Source organism: Colias philodice, chromosome 11, assembly GCF_061535455.1.
Source record: "Colias philodice isolate Cphi_HAF_F1 chromosome 11, ilColPhil1 Martin Lab GWU primary, whole genome shotgun sequence".
In the NCBI taxonomy this organism is placed as follows: domain Eukaryota; kingdom Metazoa; phylum Arthropoda; class Insecta; order Lepidoptera; family Pieridae; genus Colias; species Colias philodice.
In genome coordinates this window covers 1,576,003-1,596,087 of record NC_143096.1, presented here as the reverse complement: position 1 = coordinate 1,596,087, position 20,085 = coordinate 1,576,003, and the positions used below count along the sequence as shown (strand labels likewise).

Here is a 20,085-nt window from a genome sequence, read left to right as displayed (position 1 = left end):
AATAAAACATGTAACTAATTCCTTCGAATCCAAAATAAAATTAACTAATGTGTCTAAAAGAAGTTACTTAGGTAATAAGTTAGACAATGCACTGAGCACGTTGTGCATGTTGATGGAGTCTGACCTTCTCAACCAGTTAGTTTCTTGGAGAACATTTATCAAACCTTCGTCTCATAATATAAATAAGCAGCGACGCTGTGCAATTTTGATAATCTTATTTGTGTACGTTGAAACTTTTGTTTTGAATATTATACGAAATTAAGAATTAATGCCGAATGTCTAAACTTTAAACAATTTTAATTAACTTTATACATGTTTTTACAAAAACGTTACTGTATATTAAACAAGCTAGATGTATAATGCAAACAAAATATAAGTACGAAACTTCAAATGAACTATGTTCCATAGCAATGCTATATGGACCTTATAACTTTATATTATATTTATGCAAAAAGGTATAGAGTTATCAAATGCGTATGTGAGTGAAAATAATATTTTGAGTCACAACTAAATCATATTGAAAGAAATTTCAATAAATTTTCCATTCATTGATACCAATCATGAATGAATACAAAAATGTGACATCATTACTCTCAACGTCGACCTTAATAAACCGTTTTTATGAAGCGCCCCACATTCGGCTGAAGCGATCTGGTTCACCAGAACAGGAAGGCTCGTAAAACTTTATCGATATTCTGAATATACCTCAACACTGGGCGTGTTGACGTTTCCAGGTAATTTTATTGTTTTATAGGGCTGGTACCGGCACAATTTTTATTTTAATGTTACTATTAGTGTGAAGAGGTCTAATGAATAAAAATATTCGCGAAAAAGAAACTTGTGGGAAATGATTGTAATTTATTTAAAGAATAATTAATAACATATTCTTATAGGAATAATGCGTTCACACAAATGAACACAATACTATATATGTTCAGTATAAGTTGTACATGTACATTGTACAACCCTATCGACGTCACTAAAATCGATTCAGGATTAACGACTGAAATCGATATTCGATATTCGATCAGCATGGTGTATTTAGAACTACGTGGGTAAAAGCATGTGACTACAAATGTTATTTAGGGCTATAATTTGACGTCACTTTATGACATCACCGTTTGCGTACACATGATACATTAGATCTTAGCGGGTCATAAATTATATTTTTAATCTTCGAGCTGTTTCTACGAAATTCGCGTGATTAAGCCGTATTTTCAGCGGTTTTATTGTGAATGATATTGATTAGACAACTAGAACACATTCCTAGAGCTGAAATTTATACATTTATTACAATTTAGCATTCTTGAATTTCAGTATCATGAAAATTTTATACTTTTTTCATAATATTATCATTTACAGAAATATTAAACGAAATTAATAAAAACCCTACAGTCCTTAAAATTTTTTTTGCATAGTGTTATAGGTACTGCGTTACTTTACTGAATAAAACCTATCAAAATTTCAAAATTTTTGCTCTATTTCATTACCAACCAACGCATTCATAAACATCGTAGATAACGAGAAAGTTTATCAGAAACCAACTCGCGAAACTTCAGTCAACCAATTACACAACTATAATTCGCAAGCCTTTGCACACCAGCCTTTATAGGACGAAATATAGAAAGCGATGACTCATCCCCAAGGAGAAACTTAATCACACATAAACGGATTATGCACCGAGCTAAATACTCAATACTTAAACAGATTGGTGACAAGTTAATCCCCCTCCTTGAGTCACGGCCAACCTGTCACTTGTTGGTAAAATTAACTTTCGCCACGGATCGCGGCGAGCCGCTTTGTGCAGCGAAATTAGAAACGGGTGCATACCTAATTAGGGTGAGAACTGAGAGTAAATATAGTGCACCAAAAAGAATTGGATTTGTGAGTCACTACTGTATTTGCGACCGTAGCGATCGTCGGTACATTCGTTTTAAGCTTGTTAACTGTAGTTTGTTCTAACAATAGTTTAGTTCCAAATCTATCAATGCGGGCACGAAGGGCATGCGTTCAACCCTTCTGAGGTTGATAGCACAGACGTTCAATAAATCTTAGACGGTGTATTGTGTTATGCTAATACACTTAATCTTGACCGACTTACGGTTTACTATAACTAAAGAAAAGACCTATTCTAAATGTTGAATTCGAGACTGACCATAGGAATATCTAAACATTTACGGATAAAATAATTTTTATATAATCTACTTCACTATATCTATCCCCTTTATTAGGGGTAATGCAGTGCTGTATAAACTATCACAAATCTTGAAGATTTTTCAAAAAATTATTTTATTTTTAAATACGTTTAATTAAGGAAGGTCTTCTTAAATTCTAATCCATCCAACTTTCGTCAAAGTACAATCTATTGACATGAGTTCATGCTTATCTGTTCCATACATGCCACCTCATGCATATAAATATCCTTTAACTTTGTTTGTTCGTGGCTAAATCAATAACGTCTCCATGGAAACCATCGATATTCCTGCAGATTACTCACACGACCTTCAGATGCAACTGGCGCATAGAAATCATAACATTCTCGGTTTAGAACAAAACTCTGCTACTTACTCAATGATATATTTATAGAGCGCATGCGCTGATTGAAAAAGTGAGTCATGCACTTCATATTTATAACGAGAAATTACTTGGAAAAGTTGACATTAACGGTTGTAATAACACGGCTGAAATATCATAGACTTTTGAGCATAATTTATTGTAAAAATATCATGGTTACTAAGGAATATTATCCGAAACGGACGAAAAAAGCACAGTAATTCGTCTTAAACCTTCACGATAAATACGATATAATATATCGATTCGTATCTACTAAAAATACGCTGTGTATGTACATATAAACAAAACGGTTAATTATCCGCTCTGCTCAACATGTTAAACACAAAATTGCCGCGTGTCTATCATCGCTTCAATCAAATTACACCTCAGTATAAATACAGACCCTTTACACGTTAATCGTAATCGCTTAACCGCTTAGGAATAATACTAATAAAATTTTATTATAGCACTTAAAAGTGTTTAATTGTAACTAGTATTGCTGTAATTAATGTATATGGTTACTAGTTAGATTAACTTTGTACTTACAATAGTGTTTATTATGTACAGATCATACACACATTTTGACCGCCTCCTCGGTACAGTGGTTGACGCGTGAGCGTAGAACCGAGGGGTCCTGGGTTCGATTCCCGGTGGAGACGAAGAAAAAAAAATGTCTCGGTCTGGCAGGACACAGAAGGCTGATCACCTACTTGTCCCTAAAGAAAATCGATCAGTGAAACAGATGTATGAATAATGCATCTGCCCCTTACCCCACTAGGGGACACGGGACTTCACTTTTATACACACATGTATAAGTAGGTTTAATTTTATAAGCATTTTATGCGATGATTTCATACAAAATTTCTTTGCTTTTAATGTGCTGGCAAAATTCTGACTGATGTCGTCGCTACATTATGGTTATGACAACTCGCTAAGGCTTTCGCAAGGGGAGGGAGGGAGGGATAGTTCAAAACGGAAAAGCAATGGGGCGATATCCTCAATAGTATTTCTTCAATGAGTATTGTAAGACTGTTGATGTAAATCATTGCTTCTTTTATGAGCTATGTCACTTTAGTACGTATATTCGCGGAGGGTCCATTGGCAGTAACACAATTGAAGCTATAAACTCGATTACACTGGAAGGTTGAACTTGAGGTAGATTGGGATCAATTCACTGATGATGGTTGATGTCATCTAGCCCTTACTGACACTTTTAATTAAAACTATTTTTCCGTACAATGATGTCATGCAGTTTTATGACATGCGTGTATAAATGCCAATAAAAACAGTATCAGTGTTTATTGTTGCGTTTGCAATGACTTCGTCGTCAGTGTATGTTCTTTCTGAATTGGTGGTAGAGCAAGAAAGAACTTTTGTGGTACTGAAGAATTAAATAGTTTACACATGTAAAAAAAATTCAGGGTCTAGATATGCGTTCTAGACCCTGATTTTTTAAAATATACGGCAGCTTATTCCCACTATTGTTTATCTTTCCCGATTTTTAGGGATCATCTACTAAATTAAATATGCAATTATACAAATAACGATAAGATAGTGTCGCATATATGAATAGGCTTTATCAAGATACTGTTAAATAGATATTAAATATTCTCAGCATACAATTTTCTTAGCAGTTAACAAGAATGTCACGCGTCAGTCTGTCGCGATTATGTACTGAGTGATGCAGTACGCAAATAAACGTTATATTTTATTGTTATTATAAATTGATGTTGTTATACTTGGTACTTAGAATAAGATAGTTAATTTTTTCAAACTTTAAAATATTCCAAACGATTTTTCATATAATGTATCAATTAGTATTCTTCTTTTTCTAAAGAGACAATTCTCGAGACTCGATTCCAGCGGGGACAGGTTGTGCCTAAGGTTGTGCCAATGTCAAGCTTTCAACAGATAATTATCACTTTGTTTAGTAATAATTATAATATTAAGAATATACTGTGCTGAAAAAAAAATCAGGAATAAGATAATTCGTTCATCAGTCGTTCAACTTACTCTCATATTTTAGTTAATTAATTTTGTTCGTAACGAACCACTTCATATTTGCTAGTAATAAGTAGCCAATATTAGCCATAAGCAGAAGTAATTACTAGTAAATGATAAATTGAAATTTTTGTCTGAGAGGTCAAGTGCTCCAATAATTGTAGGAGACGAGACTTGTAACGATTGATTCTTATTGAATCGTCCTTCTATTCTGTCATATAAATATTGATTTTAGCATAGTTTAAATCTTATTTTTGCGTAGAATAAAGACTAACATGAAAACCAGTTAAATAAAATAATTTTTTATTAGAAACTGACACCCCAGTAAGTAATACATTATTAATGAACATGTCCTTTATTTTTATATTTTACAGCAGCTATAATAATAATTAAAAACACGGTCCGAATTAAGAACCTCCGGTCAGCGGTTTTGGTAAAAATGCAAGGGAAAAAATACATAATAATCTTCATTCTTACATTTCCTCAAAATGTTTACGCGGTAGAGTGAATGATTAACGTTAATATTTCATTTACAACACAAAATCTTAACGCGCTGTATAATAGTAATTAGTATATTATTACCATGTCATCAATCTTAATATTATTAATCCTCTAAAGACATCTGCTGCTATATTTCAATGAGTTAAATCTTGCAGTCACTTATACTAACAGCTATTTATTTGCATAAGAATTAAACTCGAACGGCAATAATGCTATTTATTATTATACTAATATTGGAACTCGGCCATTTTAACTTATTATTGTTAACCATCTGCTGCAGCTTCACAAGGGTTCAATAAAAGACAGTGCATGCTAATTCAGGTTAGAAAAGTTTGTGTATTTCAGTCAATATAGCTCTTAATAAATCGTTCGTGGAAAACTGTAGCTTTGATTTTACTTATCGCCTCCCTCACGTTGGCATGCTTTTTTTCTTATTTTATATTTTATAACCAGTATGGCCATGCCCTTATCTTTTCGTGCTCAAACCTATAGCAATGATTCATGATTGCATATAAGTAACGAAGCGTGTGGTGAAATTTTACGATACATAAAATAATACAGCTCTGGCTCATTACTCAATATCACGTAAGAAGCAAATATTAGCCCGCGACAAACATCGTGGACATTGTTTGGGAGTTAAGTCATAGGATATAAAGACGTTTTTACATTACCTTCTGAAATATTTAAAAGAATTACCAACGACTTTATGAGCAATAACTTTATCCAAAAGCTTACGCACTGTATGTGTTAAAAATTTGAATTTAATAGAACTATTATGTTACGTGGTACATTTAGATTAATACTATTTATCTAGGTGGAATGATAGTGTGCCAGATTATATTACAAACGACCTTTCGAACTTTTTCAATAAACCGCAAATTCCTATACCTTGGCCGATACAAATCACCGTTCTTAGAAGACGCCCTCATCGTGCCAGCACGCGGAATGAATTATAGCATTGGCAATGTTTGAGATGTCAGAATTCCCAGCACTCGTAACGTATCACCCACTGCGCATGCACGACACATGCACCACAGCTTGTACTACAATTTCTTCTACATCTCCTTTTATATACGCCGCGCATGCACTTTTCGCACAGTGTGTAAGAAAAACTAGATTCCTGTGTAAATTTGCGCGCGCTTGGCACTCGGAACACGAATGAAAGTTAAAACTATTAGGTCAAGTGTATTGTTGGAATGAGCCCTAGTATTCTTATTATTTCCAATTTTCAAGGTCGCTGTTGTTTTTTTAATATTTTAGTATTTTTTTTGAAGTTTGAATTTCTTAATTAAAAAACTCACTCGAACATAAAAAGAACGAAGTAAGTATTTTATTCTGGACAACTTAATTAAAATATCTGCTTTCAATTAATGGATACAAAATTATTGCAAATCTCTAAGATCTGTTACTAGGTAGGTTAAGGTTTCTTTTAAAAAGCTGAAAACGTTATACATACCTATTACATGAATATTGAATTCGCAATACCAAGCAAATTCACATCTTTCTTTCTCATTAACCATTTCCACTATACATTGTTATTTAAAACGAACAAAACCTTAAATAAAATTTATCGACTTTAACCAATTGAAGACGATTTTTACTTTTACACCAATTAATCAGAAGGGCATTCCCAAGTAACAACAAATTAAGATGGTATTGAGACTCATAACGCATATTCCAATTTACATGACAGTTGACGGGCGCCATAAATTAATTAGCGATCAAATTGCTCTTCAAGTGATGTTTTTAAATTGAGGCGTGTCGCTTCTGTCAACGGTGGTTTAACTTTCGACAAATTAAGATGAATCTTGATGTAACTCGTAATTAGTAAATTCTTTAAGAACAGCGGATTAATGGGTCGTTAATGAATGACAGTATAACAAAAAACACGTCTTTAACAAGACGTGGTTAAGCTTTTTGCGCCAGCTGGATAACTTGTGATGTTAATTTACAAAAGCTCAATTATTTTTGGGTAGTTAAACGTATCGTCTGTCATTAGCATTATACATGAATTGTCTTACATATTTTTAATAGAAGCTAAGAAATAGGAATAAAATTAAACGAGTAATTTTATTTCTATTTCCTAACATTCCATAACAGTATCTACTACTTGGCTGACTTCCTATAAATTAATTTACAATTTACCACATTAGCATTGGGGTTTAGTTAATAGTTTATAATAATCGCTTTAAATGCAATATTAAAGCTGTATCTAATGCATTGCTACTAACGGATAAAAGCTGTATTGAATAGCTTGTCACAAGTCACAAGCTCTTATGACAAGACAAGACAGCACAATGGTGAACATATCGTATTATACCAAGCCTAGATTTGATACGTTTATTTTGCAGAGAATTAATAATGAAGTCGAATTTGGAAAGTTACATTGGTGTAACTTTAAACTATATTAGAGAACATTCAAATCACGCTTGATTCCTTCATATAAATATGCAAAAGCGAATTGTCTGTAAATATCACTGGTAATAATTGTAAAAGCTTTACAATTAACAAAACAAGCGATAGTTTTTTTTTTTTGTTAAGTCACATACTTCAATGCATAGAGTAGGTAAGTAAGTAGATAAATTGTGCATAAATGTTGGTTTCACAATTTCAGTAAAGCCCAATTATTTTTAATCCGCTATAAACGAAAGTAAAAGAATTTCACCTTATCCATCAAGGGTGGCGAGTCAATTATAAGCTGAAGTTCCCATTAAAAAAACGTCCATAAATATTCAATATACCGAATAAATAACATAAGCGGAGCCATTTAAGGTTACCGTGAAAACCTTTTAAGTGTTGTTAATCTTGTTTCACGGCCATGAGAATACTGAATGATTTCTTCATATTATTATCTGCGATCGATTTTCGATCGTGTGTTAAAATTTGGCAAGTCCCAGGCGCCAGATCGATGAATATTTCATTAGTTCTTTTATGCTCAATTTGGCCGAACCCTCGTGATTATCATAATCATCGTCACGGTATTAAGTAGGCTTATTTAAGATACTTTTTAAGTGGTAGGTATTTTTGTATAAAATTTATTAAATCTGATTCCATCAGGTTTGTGAATCAATAGTATGTAAATTATATTGATATTTTGAACACCTCAATAATTGGCAGCGATTCTGAATTATGATAAACTAGCTTTCCGCCCGCGGCTTCGCCCGCGTTTTCAAAGAAAAACCCGTTCCCGTAGGATTTCCGGGATAAAACCTATCCTATGTCCTTTCTCGGGTATCAAAATATCTCTATACCAAATTTCATGCAAATTGGTTCAGTAGTTAAGGCGTGATTGAGTAACAGACAGACAGACAGACAGAGTTACTTTCGCATTTATAATATTAGTATGGATTATCTAAAACACTGCTCTACATTGATCATCTCAATCTTAAATAAATAAACGTTTAAAAAGTACCTTTCTTAAGTTTCTATACTTATTTAAAGTATAAAAAGTGCAGACAAAAAAATTAGGTAAGTTTCGCACTGACGAAACTCATATGATATACATATCTGATGAAACTATAAATGATTGAGCAAAAGTCTTAATTGAAACCTATAATTAGAATGGTAATGAAGTTGCAAAGGCGTAAAGCGCAAAAAGCTTTTACCACAGATAAGATAATTACTAGTTTACTTACACTATAAAAACTGATACACGAAGTCAAACTATACTGCAACTAACCATATAAAATAATTATCAAATACATACACAATGTATTAATAAATTCAAAAGATTATGAAATAACCTTTACAAGAATGCAATTAATCTATAATTTCAAGGTCTCATATAAAATAATGATTCCTCGTCACCGCGCGAAGTGTTGGTGTTAAGTAACTATTCGTTCAATGGGCAGCCAGCGAGAGCAATGTCAAGTGACGATGTAAGTTACAAACTCATAGATTTCAAATACTTCCAAAAATTTGTAGGGAATAAATAGTAATTTAAATTAAGTTGTGAATTAGTTCCACTCTTGTTCGACTCTACATAACATAGATGATATTATCCAAGGACTTCCATAGAGTGGCAAACTTACATTAGGGAAAAGCATCACTCCTGACTGACCCGACTTAACGTCTAACGATATCCCATTTTTGTATTATAGCTATAAGCATAAAAGTGAGTAAATACCAAAAAAATATTCTAAACGTGTTAGCCATAACCATTAGTCATACCCAACAATTATCCAGAATCTTATCCCTCATTGGAAATCATAAACTGTGATGTGTATCACACACATGTCTACGACAGTGATATATATAACACTACTGTTTTACCATAAGTTCATTACTTGACCCAGTACAGTTTAGCGGCGATTAGGCGCCGCAGTTGACGCCATCGTTTGTATACTCAAACTATTTGTAATAATAAATAGGGCGTGTCACGTAAGGTTATAACGTGACAGGTCTAGGCCACCTAATAAAATATGACGGGAACATTCCCGATTGACCCAATTGAGACCGCGATTATATTTATTCATAGGTTAATTGACGGAATATTAAGGTCCAATCAATATATTATGCTAATATAAATGGTCGTGGGAGAAAAAACTTAAATTCGTACTTTGAATTGACAATTACACATGCATGTTAAAATGTAAAATCATTTTATTCGTAAGTTGTCAATGAGTTGGTTCATTTTGGTTTACCTGCATATTTTATTTCTCTTGTTTTATGTGGAATAATAGAATGCAAAGTTCATTAGTATGTAGCAAAGTAAATCGCTATCCTCTTTAATTATGGTAATTTATTATTAATTAGTTGGACTAAAACAATATTTATGTTTAACATTCAAAAAACAAGAGATTTGTACTTTTAATTGACGGTTGCATATTTATAAGTTGGCAAATAACAGTTATTTAAATTACAATATTTAGCTTGTTCTTATCAGTTATTAAGCTTAATAGGCGAAGGTTAAAACAAAAACTTCAGACGCGATGCAAATAAGTTTGAAACCGGTTGATTGAACGAAGTAATTATGATTTTTTGTTTATAACCAAGCGGGTTATTGACCCGTTAGACTATTATTACGGTCATTATATAATACTATGATTGATTGACTTTGACATGCATATAGGTGTTAGGGTCAGCTCACACCGAGACGCGACGCGGCGCGACGCTGCGCGCACATTTTTCATAGAGCGACTCAGAATATACTTTATTCACTACACGAAAAGATACACATTGCTGCGCCGCGAGGCACCTCGAGGCGCAGCGCTGCGTGGTGCAACGTAATCTGAATTCTCACAATGTAATGTGTATCTTTTCGTGTAGTGAATAAAGTATATTCTGAGTCGCTCTATGAAAAAAGTGCGCGCAGCGTCGCGCCGCGTCGCGTCTCGGTGTGAGCTGACCCTTAAATGGTGGATTACATTCAATTTGCTGATAAGGAGGTTAGTAACTTTTAGGGTAGTAGATTAATCTGTACTTTATAATTAAGTAATCAATAATTTATAAATGCTCTTTAAAAGAAACTACTGGAGTTCTCTTCCATCACCGTTTGAATTAATAAAAGAATTAGTTTCAATTAAAACTCAGATAACCTAAAGAAATAAAGTTTCTTTATTTTACGACACACCGGAAAATTTTCATCCTATTAAGTACAATACATCGATCGTATCGTGTATCTAAGATCTAGAGTTAACTCTGTTAAGCCTTTATTTTTACCTCTGTTAAGTTTAAGAAGCAGTATTTAATTCTGTTAAAAATAGTTAAGAAAACTTCTTAGTCACGTGTGTAATATAGATATGGAAAATCGCAAAATTCCGATACAAGCGTCGTCCAATAATAGCTAAATATATTTACAATGATACACCCGTCTACCGCTGAAAGAAAAGCTCCAACTGAATAACCTAGTTGGCACGGAATATTTAGCACAAAAATTATAATCGTATAATTTAAAATTTCCCACGCTCGATGTAATGTAAACAGTGTGGAGATATATCCGCTTCATATTTTTACAATGATTCGATGAAAAGAGTTGGTATTTTCATCTTAGATGTTCACTTCCTATTTTAAGACGACACGAATTTTTTTTATTTTAGGATTTCTATAAATTTTGTGATTAGTATGAGGAATAATTTGCAATAGAAATCTCAAGTTCAATCCATATAGGTGAGCTTTGAACTTTGGCGGGCATGTAGAAATTTATTTATCTGTCTGGTCTCTGCTGCTCCAATCAGCGAAACAAGAAAACTGGGAACATATTATTGTTAGTGTTGTTTATCTATTATCTATAAGCGTGACATGGAATCACATATAATTTTATTCGTAATATTTAGCGTAATAACTAATAAACTACATATTCTAAGCCCCATGGGAGACCTGTTTCTGTAATCCCTTTTGGTCTATTTGTATAAGCTAATTTTGTATAGGTCTATTTATAGAACAATCTTTATGGACTACGTTATCCGATTCAATAGTACATAGACCTAAAACAAATGGAATATTTCCATTTACGAGAATAGCATATCGATAAATTCATCAATAGGAAACGTAATTCATTCAACGTCGTTCGCATAAACATGAATGCCGGAACAGAGCTAAGGAATGAAAATATTTGTACCACTGAAAATGTCACCACGATAAACATTGGTTATTTCCAGATTAGGTAAAACAATAATTTCTCTCATATTCTCCGTTGTACACTTGTATTTAGTGTTTAAGAAAATCTTGATTTTGTCAATAAGTACAAACTAAAATGTTCTTTACTACTCGTCTTTTAAATAAACTTATAATAATTTAAGTGACTCCCATTCCCTTTACTTTCATACTATTTGCAAATTGATTTTGGAAGTAATTAGCAGTTAATTAAATTGAATATTTAGGATTATTTTCAATAAAATAAAATCTGATAGATAAAAGGAGCTTTTATTTTATCGAAAGCGTAACTTATCAACAAAATGACACTCAAAGATATCCAATGAGTGAGGATGCTAAGGCTTATAAAAGCCACTATCTCCTACGCCTACGGTTTTGATAACCCGAAACCCTTCCATTATCAGAGCTAATTTACTGATTTGATACTGGCAAAAATAACATTTGATTTGCATTTTCTGTTTTTTTTTTTCTTTGAGTGAACGTAGTAATTTCAGGAATAAAAAAATTGTTGGATAGTCGTTAATCGAGGAGATAGGACTTAGGAGAGGGGCATCAAATAAAAACGTTGCAATTTTTTTAATATACAATTTGGCATGTCAGCCAGTCTTATACGTTCTTATTCTGTTCGAGTAATTTAAAGTAACTAAACAATCTCAACGGCGCGGCGTCGCAAACACAATTTTATTCGCTATAAATACGCGGCCATCTTCGCCATTATAAATTATTTGGAACCACTACCGAGACGTTAATGTAGCCATCTGTCTTAAGGGCTATGTTAGGGTTTTATAAACTCGTTAATAGATTTTCAGTCCATTCATCACTGGTTTACTGGTTACACTTCGCGGAATTGCACGGTTTCCAGAAATTCTTTATGCTTGTTGCTCATAATGCTGCAGGTTTGGAATGAAACTGAAACTTGAACTTTAATGTTGAAAATGGTCGGAGTTTTGACCTTACATTAATGTTAGTAATACAGTTACAGCTTTAAAGATGGCTTACGCCTATAATAAAATACTTAACTTATTATAATATTAACTTAGATTTTTAAATAATAATGTAACATCTATCTACATAGAATTTTGCGTAACTAATATTTGAACATCATTGTTACATAATACTAAAAACAGGTACGTACAAAAAAATAACACATGCAATCCAAATTCACCCACAGGTTATATTTACACAATATTGTTTTTACAGATGTAACGTAGTTATATTTTCTCTCTGGCGATAGATTCCTAATAAAAATAGACGCGCTGGAGAATTTATATCATGTTTAATGTTCCAAACGATAAAACTACACAAATCTATTTAAAACTAATTTATTGATACACGTTGTATTTTATAACTTAGACATTTGAGAGTTCGGTGAATATACGACGTTATAAACATAAAAAGTGGCGAAAAGAATTAAGAAAATGATCTCCTCTGGTCCAAGGATCCCACAAGTGATATATGGCGAACATATTGCTAATGTTAGGAAAATCAAAGAGAATTATCAACGGGAAGACTTTGTGAAAAGCTTTGTTCGTGTAACAACGAAAGTGATGCAAAACATCTTGAATTATTATCGTTTCAAAGAAGTGTAATTGTAAAAATTGTAACATTGCGAATCTGTTTTGCTCTGATACATTTTTATCTGCATAGTGCACTATGAATAATGATGTTTTTTGTGCGCATGAGTTGCATGTATGACGTGTAAATGTTAATATTATATTTTTATTAATTTCGATGAATGATTGATTACAATTGTTTTATTGGCGAGGCTCCAATCACGTTTTTATTTTAAAGGAAACTAACAGATGTATGATGGTTAGTGGTTAGCAACAAAAACCACTATGTATTCGTATCGATGTGTGAAATTTATTGCTACAATATCGTGATGTATTTCAGATTCTTTGTCACAGTTTTTGATATACCTAATTAAAAAATTTCATGTCAACTGTTATCTGCAATTTATATGAAAATTATTTGATTTACTTGTAATAATCGCCATCAACCAATTTCATGCGGTTGGGACCGCAGGATTTATATTATTATGATATAAGTGTGTGTAGCAAATTCAAATGTGACTATTTTAATAGACAATTTATGTATATAAATGTATGCCTTGATCGTCGAAAATATTCATATAAAAGTAAAATTTGCCATATCTATATGTAAATACTAAAATATGTTATATATTTTATTTTTTATTGTTATGATAACGGTCAAATTGCTAATAAAATAGTGTTAAAATCTAGTTTTAAACTTGAGATATAAAACAGATAATATGCATATCTTTGCACACAGAGAAGTAGCAGACTTTTTTCACAGACATATGTTTTTAAAAATAATCAGAAATTTTATCCATCAAATACTTGAGTCTATTAAAAAATAACAGTGCTCAACAATATAATAAACACTTGCTCAATTTAAATTACCTCTTTTCATATCAAAACCTAGTTACTAAAAAATGAAATATTTTTTTTAATAATTAATTGCCTATATCTAAAGTGATTATTATATCACTTTAGATATAGATAATTACTGCAGAGTTTGTGTGTTTGTTTGTTTGCTCAAACGCGCTTATCTAGGGAACCACGTGTCCGATTTGAAAAATTATTTCACTGTTAGATGGTCCATTTATTGAAGAAGGCACTCTAAGACCAATAGGAGCGGAGCAATGCGGATCAAACTTCGGGGCACTGCTATTTAATTATAATGTATATTTTATATGCTTATTTATATGTACGTATTTTTTATTAATTAATTAAATTGACAATCTTAAACAATCAAGATTTAATTATAATACAAAAATATCATATAATTCTTAATTAACCTTGCGTTCCAAGATTGTTATCAACTGTGATCATAAGGGATCATAAACCATTCGCAATGATAAGCCTTCCCAGAATATCTTAGTACGATTTACTATACAGATTTATATGAAAACCTCCGCGTAATCATTATATAAAAGTTATGACTCTCATACATTAATAAAATATGTAGTAGTCCATTTGTTATTAGCTTTATCATGAATAGGAACTCGGAATCTCAGAGGTGATGTGTTTTATGCATTAACATACAAATATCTTGTACAGTTAACATTAACACCAGTTCGTTCCTAGGACATAAAATCGAATCGAGGCTACCTAGGTGCTTAACCTTTTTAAATTAATTTAGTGCAATAGTTTTCTAAAATTCTAGAACAAACGACCACAATAGATGTGTCAGTTATGATTCACGGTCGTAAGCCTGAGAATGCTTTTGTAAGTTGAAAAGTGGGTTAATAACATAATTTCCTGTATTTTACGGCTCAATAAAATTATATATAGTTTGTTTAATGATATCATTCTAATGAAGCATTAATCATTATCTATTGATCTATGTTATTTGTGAGTAAATCTTTATCCATATACGGTATGATTGCGCGAGTTAAATAGTTGTTTTTTTCTATTCGTACAAAAGCTCTGAGAAAAGTTGAAAGTTTACAAACAGTCAGAAACTTGTAAACAGTAAAAATGTAGATAAGTCGTAAAGCGTTGGCCTGGGAAAAACTTGTGATGAATGATTAAGACACATACAATCATCGAAACGTCCAAACATTTAAACACCCACGATTATATAGTTACGTAGGAAGTGTCAAATTAAAATAGCTGGCGAGTTTCTAAGAAAAATAAAATACTCCGTCTACGTACTGTATTTTCTTTGAAAAACTATCATATAAATAATTCTGGAATCGCGTGTTCCAACCAATATCGGTTATTGGTTTCTAAGAAGCAAATTGGGACAATTGCTAATGAAACCCCGCTTGATGACGTCACAAGTGTACTTGTGAATGTTAATGACATTTGAGATGTCGTGATAGGCTTCCAATGATATTGAGTGAACGGAAAACGGCAAAATGATATAGGCATTGTGTAAAAGGCTACAATAGATATTAACTTAATATTTCTCGAAACACTAACAGAAAGCTGAAAGATTCGTCAAGGTTAATTATTTGTTTATATTATAGTTATTTGTTAACACTAATTGATTTATCATTTAATGGAAATATAATAGATGTGTTTTTAATAAAAGTATTTTGTTGCGTCTTAACACAAACCCTAGAAAACCAACGCTAGGAGCGTGGAGCGACCTTCAACCTTCGCTCATAACATCTGCACAGTTCTTTTGAAAATTAAATACAGTGAATTAAATACAAGATTTTTGCTTATAACTGAATGACCAATCTTAAAAATGATTATTAACAGTTTTTTTGTTTCTCAAAAAGCATTTAGCAACATCAAAGCTGCAATCGAATGAAACACTTCAATTCAGGACGTTTAAATCAAAACGAGATACAAAAATGTTACTCTTTCATCATTCAATCAAGTCTTTTAATAATTTATTGGTTATTTCCATGACGGAATCAGAGCTGAATGCTTTTAAATGATTGTATTGTATGAGCTTTCGTTATGTGCTATACATTGTATTATATGGATTCTTAAAATATTTATGTGTCGTTAAAAACACCGACACTGATTTCTCTGGTACATTGTTGTAACTGTTTTTACTGTTTAAACACACAAATAAATCAACTATGCGCTTTCACTGGTAATAACTCATTTGTTAATAGTTTAAAAAAGAGGTCGGAAAGCTATTAAGTTTTTTAAATGTAATGTTAAGCTTATTTAGTTGCATTTGAGGACTCGCTTTTTGCGATTTGTATTTTGTATTAGCACTTTTATTAAGATTCGAAATACATAGTTACAGTTTGTCGATGAAAACGGAATTTTATTTAATATTCAAATCATTTTACCATATCACTTATAAGTGTACAATTGTTAGATGTTCCCTGAATCGATATCTAGGCACATCCCTTGATAAAATAGAGTGATCCCTTGATAAATTGATGTTCATATCAAATTAAATATTTTCTTAAATTATGGGTGAAGAGTGGTCATAGTAAAGTTTACTAATCTCTTTTATATTCGTTTAATGAACGAGTTTCTCTATTCAATTTCTTAAAAATAAATAAATAATTCAATTCGATAAATTGACGTTTAATTCAATGAATTTTCCATTCGTTTTTTTCTGTTCATCTGTACCGAAATATTTTCTCAATGAGTAACGCAATATTGAACTTGATGACAACAAACAAATATTTGTTATAGTAACCTATTAAAAGATAACTAGGCCGCCGGCTATACGTCAGTCTGATCAAACACCCTGACACCTCAAGGTATCTTACTTTTTAGCTCAAAATAAATAAATCTTAACTTTTTGCTATATAAACAAATGGAATAATAAACTAACGTAAATAAGCTAACGTAGTAAACATACTTATTTTGATTCAAACTGTAAAAACCCATTTCATATTTTGTGCAGACAAAATATTTTAATTAAGTCTGCTTACCTGAATGGTGTTAATTTTAAATGATACACATAAAATCTTAGAATGAATTGACTTATGTTTGAAGCAAAAATATATTGATAGGCCAGTAGTCGTGTAAATTCAAGAAGAGAGAGGCACCAATTGATTATGAAATTGGTGGCAAGTATAAAAAATAGAATATCCTTTTTCAGATCATTGTTAGACAGACATTATGAACGTTTCTCAAATAACTATTAAATCTTCTTTTTTTATTTAAAATCATCGTTTCTTTACAGGATCGTGACAGCAATCTCTCAGTGCCAGCTCGATGGGAGGACAGGAATCTGCGAAACTACCTCAATAGGCCTGCAGTTGGTAAGTTATTTTATTCAGAAATATATTTTACTAGCTACGCTCCGCGATTTCACCCGCGTGGCTCCGCTCCTGTTGGTCTTAGCGTGGTGATATATATTTAGTTTATTTTAGCTTCCTCGATGACTGGGCTATCTAACACCGAATGAATTTTTCAAATCGGATCAGTATGTCCTGAGATTAGCGCGTTCAAACAAACAAACAAACTCTTCAGATTTATAATATTATTAGTATAGATTTCATTCTTCTTTTACACAAACCGATAATTTTACTTTAACTAGACCTTTTAAAGTCTTTACTATCTTTAAGTAGACTGAATAAGTTGACTTTTATTTTTCGACCTAATCGTGACAAATCTTATATGGGTCATAGTTATCAATAACGATAGATAACGTGGTGACGTGACATGAGCTTGGAAATTATGTTTAAGATCTAGTCATAGTTGCGCTAGACATAAACACACATAAATCATGTGTCGGACATTAACGATTTAATCTGCAACATGCACCCCTGTATCCATAAGATTTATACATATTGCATCTTAAAGCCTAAATCAAGTCTACCTACTCCAACTTGACGAGGTTCCATAATATAAAGATCAGAGATTGATATAATATATGTATATACTTCCCTGTGAGATGACGTCTCAGCTCTCAATCATAATTATTGTCCACTAAAATTTCCAGAGAAGGCCAGTAGGTGGATCGGCGGTATATACGACTACAGTACTCGCGCGTGGAAATGGGGTGGCGAGCTACGGGACATGCACTATCAGTCCTTCAGCAAGATGAAGAAGATGACTCCCGATGAGCTGAAGTGGCACTGCATTGCTATGTCGCCGGAACTCATGTACAGGTGAGAAACAAATTGAATTAGACTGCCTAGTTTATTTTATTTCAAGTCTTCTCGTAACAAAGGTGTAGCCTGTTGAATTAGGTCCATATCCAGCATGAGCTATTTACGAATTCTTTAGATTTATCCTTTCGCGCGCGTCAGAAGTACCTCTAGCCATTGACAGATTAATAGCGAATATTATTGTTAAAGGATTTCATTAGGCCACATATGGTTTGTGGTAAGTTTGTCATATTTCAAGCAAAATGTAAGCTTTTTTGAGCTATTTTGATGCCTGGCCTACCTACACTTGGCCAATTCAAAACAAAAACTGTAACGGTTTTCAATTTTAAACACTATTTGCGGGGGAGAATGTTCACAGCTATAATCAAACGTCCCCTCATAACATTAGCGCTATTTAACTTACATTCACATGGTAAGTAAACAGTAATTGTGCGGTCTGACCGGGTGTGCAAGACAAATGTGCGTGTTAGAAACGTAGATACTGGGGAACCAAGGTCGGAGGGGAGCGAATGACACACGCACATGAAACTGAACAATTTTAGAAATTCCTGGAATTTGATTTACGCGAACTGAAGTAAGCATATAATTAATGAAACAGTGTGAACATTATTTTGTGTATTGCGTTGTTATGTTTATTCCGTCGTTGCCGTGAAAAATATAAACTAGTAGTAAAGAAAAATATTTAGATTGTTTATAAAATATGCTTATAAACAGAACGTACCTACTTATAGAAATTACATGTAATTATAAATGAACTTGATATTATTGTTGTTTATGAAAGTGTCAGTAATAAAATAATAAAAAATGTTAATCCCATGTAACCGTTATAATTATACGGAATATCTCCTTCATTTAGATTCTAAATGAAAGAAAGAAAGAAAGAAACGTTTATTCAATGGCACATACAAACTTAAATGAAAATATAACGTAAAGTAACTGACATGTCCCTTCTCCCTACGATATAGGCTCATTATCAACCGGAAAAAATAATAGACTTAATTAAGAAAATAACGTAAACGATTAATGGAGGCCGCTGGAGTGTAGCCAAGCGCACCGGATCGTGCCAAGAATATTTTTAATTGAAACATTAGGTTCTGACAAAAAATTAAAAACACATGAAGGGAGTTAATAAGCATTTAACTGGAAACAGATATATGTCAAGGGCGATTTTCATTTATGAATGTGGGATGAAGGTAAAATTCAATATCAATTTAAATTTTACTTTGTGTATAAGTAGTCCCGCAAAAGTCCCAAATTTAAGTATGTATCATGCTACTTATACATGATACTTAACGCATCTCTCATTACTACTTGCTTATATAAATTTATACAGAATAAAAAAATAAAAATTAAAACCATATACAATACCACTTGCTTACCAATTTTTCTAAACATGAAATCCTGTGTTCGATGAACGCCGTTGAGAATAAGATTCTGCCTAAAAAGGAGTTTCAGCTTTCAGGAAGTTTCTTCCTTATCTAGTCACTTATTTCCCTTTAATACCAATTCCAGACAGATATTGAATGGATATTTACTGGATATTTATTGGATGATATTTTTATTTGGATATGTTACTCTTTATGTCTGTCACTAAATAAAACAAAATAACACGCGACATGTCTGTTATTGAGCTAAATTGATTCGCGGGTCAATCAGATACATTCCATTAACACCAGCACAATTCCATCGCCATTCATCTGCGCAAACGTTTCCTCTCATTATTCTTCATTGTTCATTTCATAGATAGCGAAGTAGATTGCAAATTTGAATAGGTAGTAGTTTTAGAATTTTAGAACTAATCTTATTACTTAACAATGTATACTTATATACTTATACAGGGGGCTAAAGAACTACCATATTGAATGATTTAA

The 20,085-nt window shown here is 32.3% G+C and overlaps 1 protein-coding gene across 1 annotated transcript in view; it reads left to right on the top strand.

Moving 5' to 3' along the window:
• LOC149484360 (uncharacterized) overlaps nt 1–20,085 on the top strand; it is a 100,581-nt gene that overhangs the window by 77,605 nt on the left and 2,891 nt on the right. The window contains exons 4-5 of the mRNA XM_089700515.1: nt 17,284–17,362; nt 18,046–18,214. Coding sequence (XP_089556641.1) covers nt 17,284–17,362; nt 18,046–18,214 — 248 coding nt within the window. The remainder of the gene's footprint in view (nt 1–17,283; nt 17,363–18,045; nt 18,215–20,085) is intronic.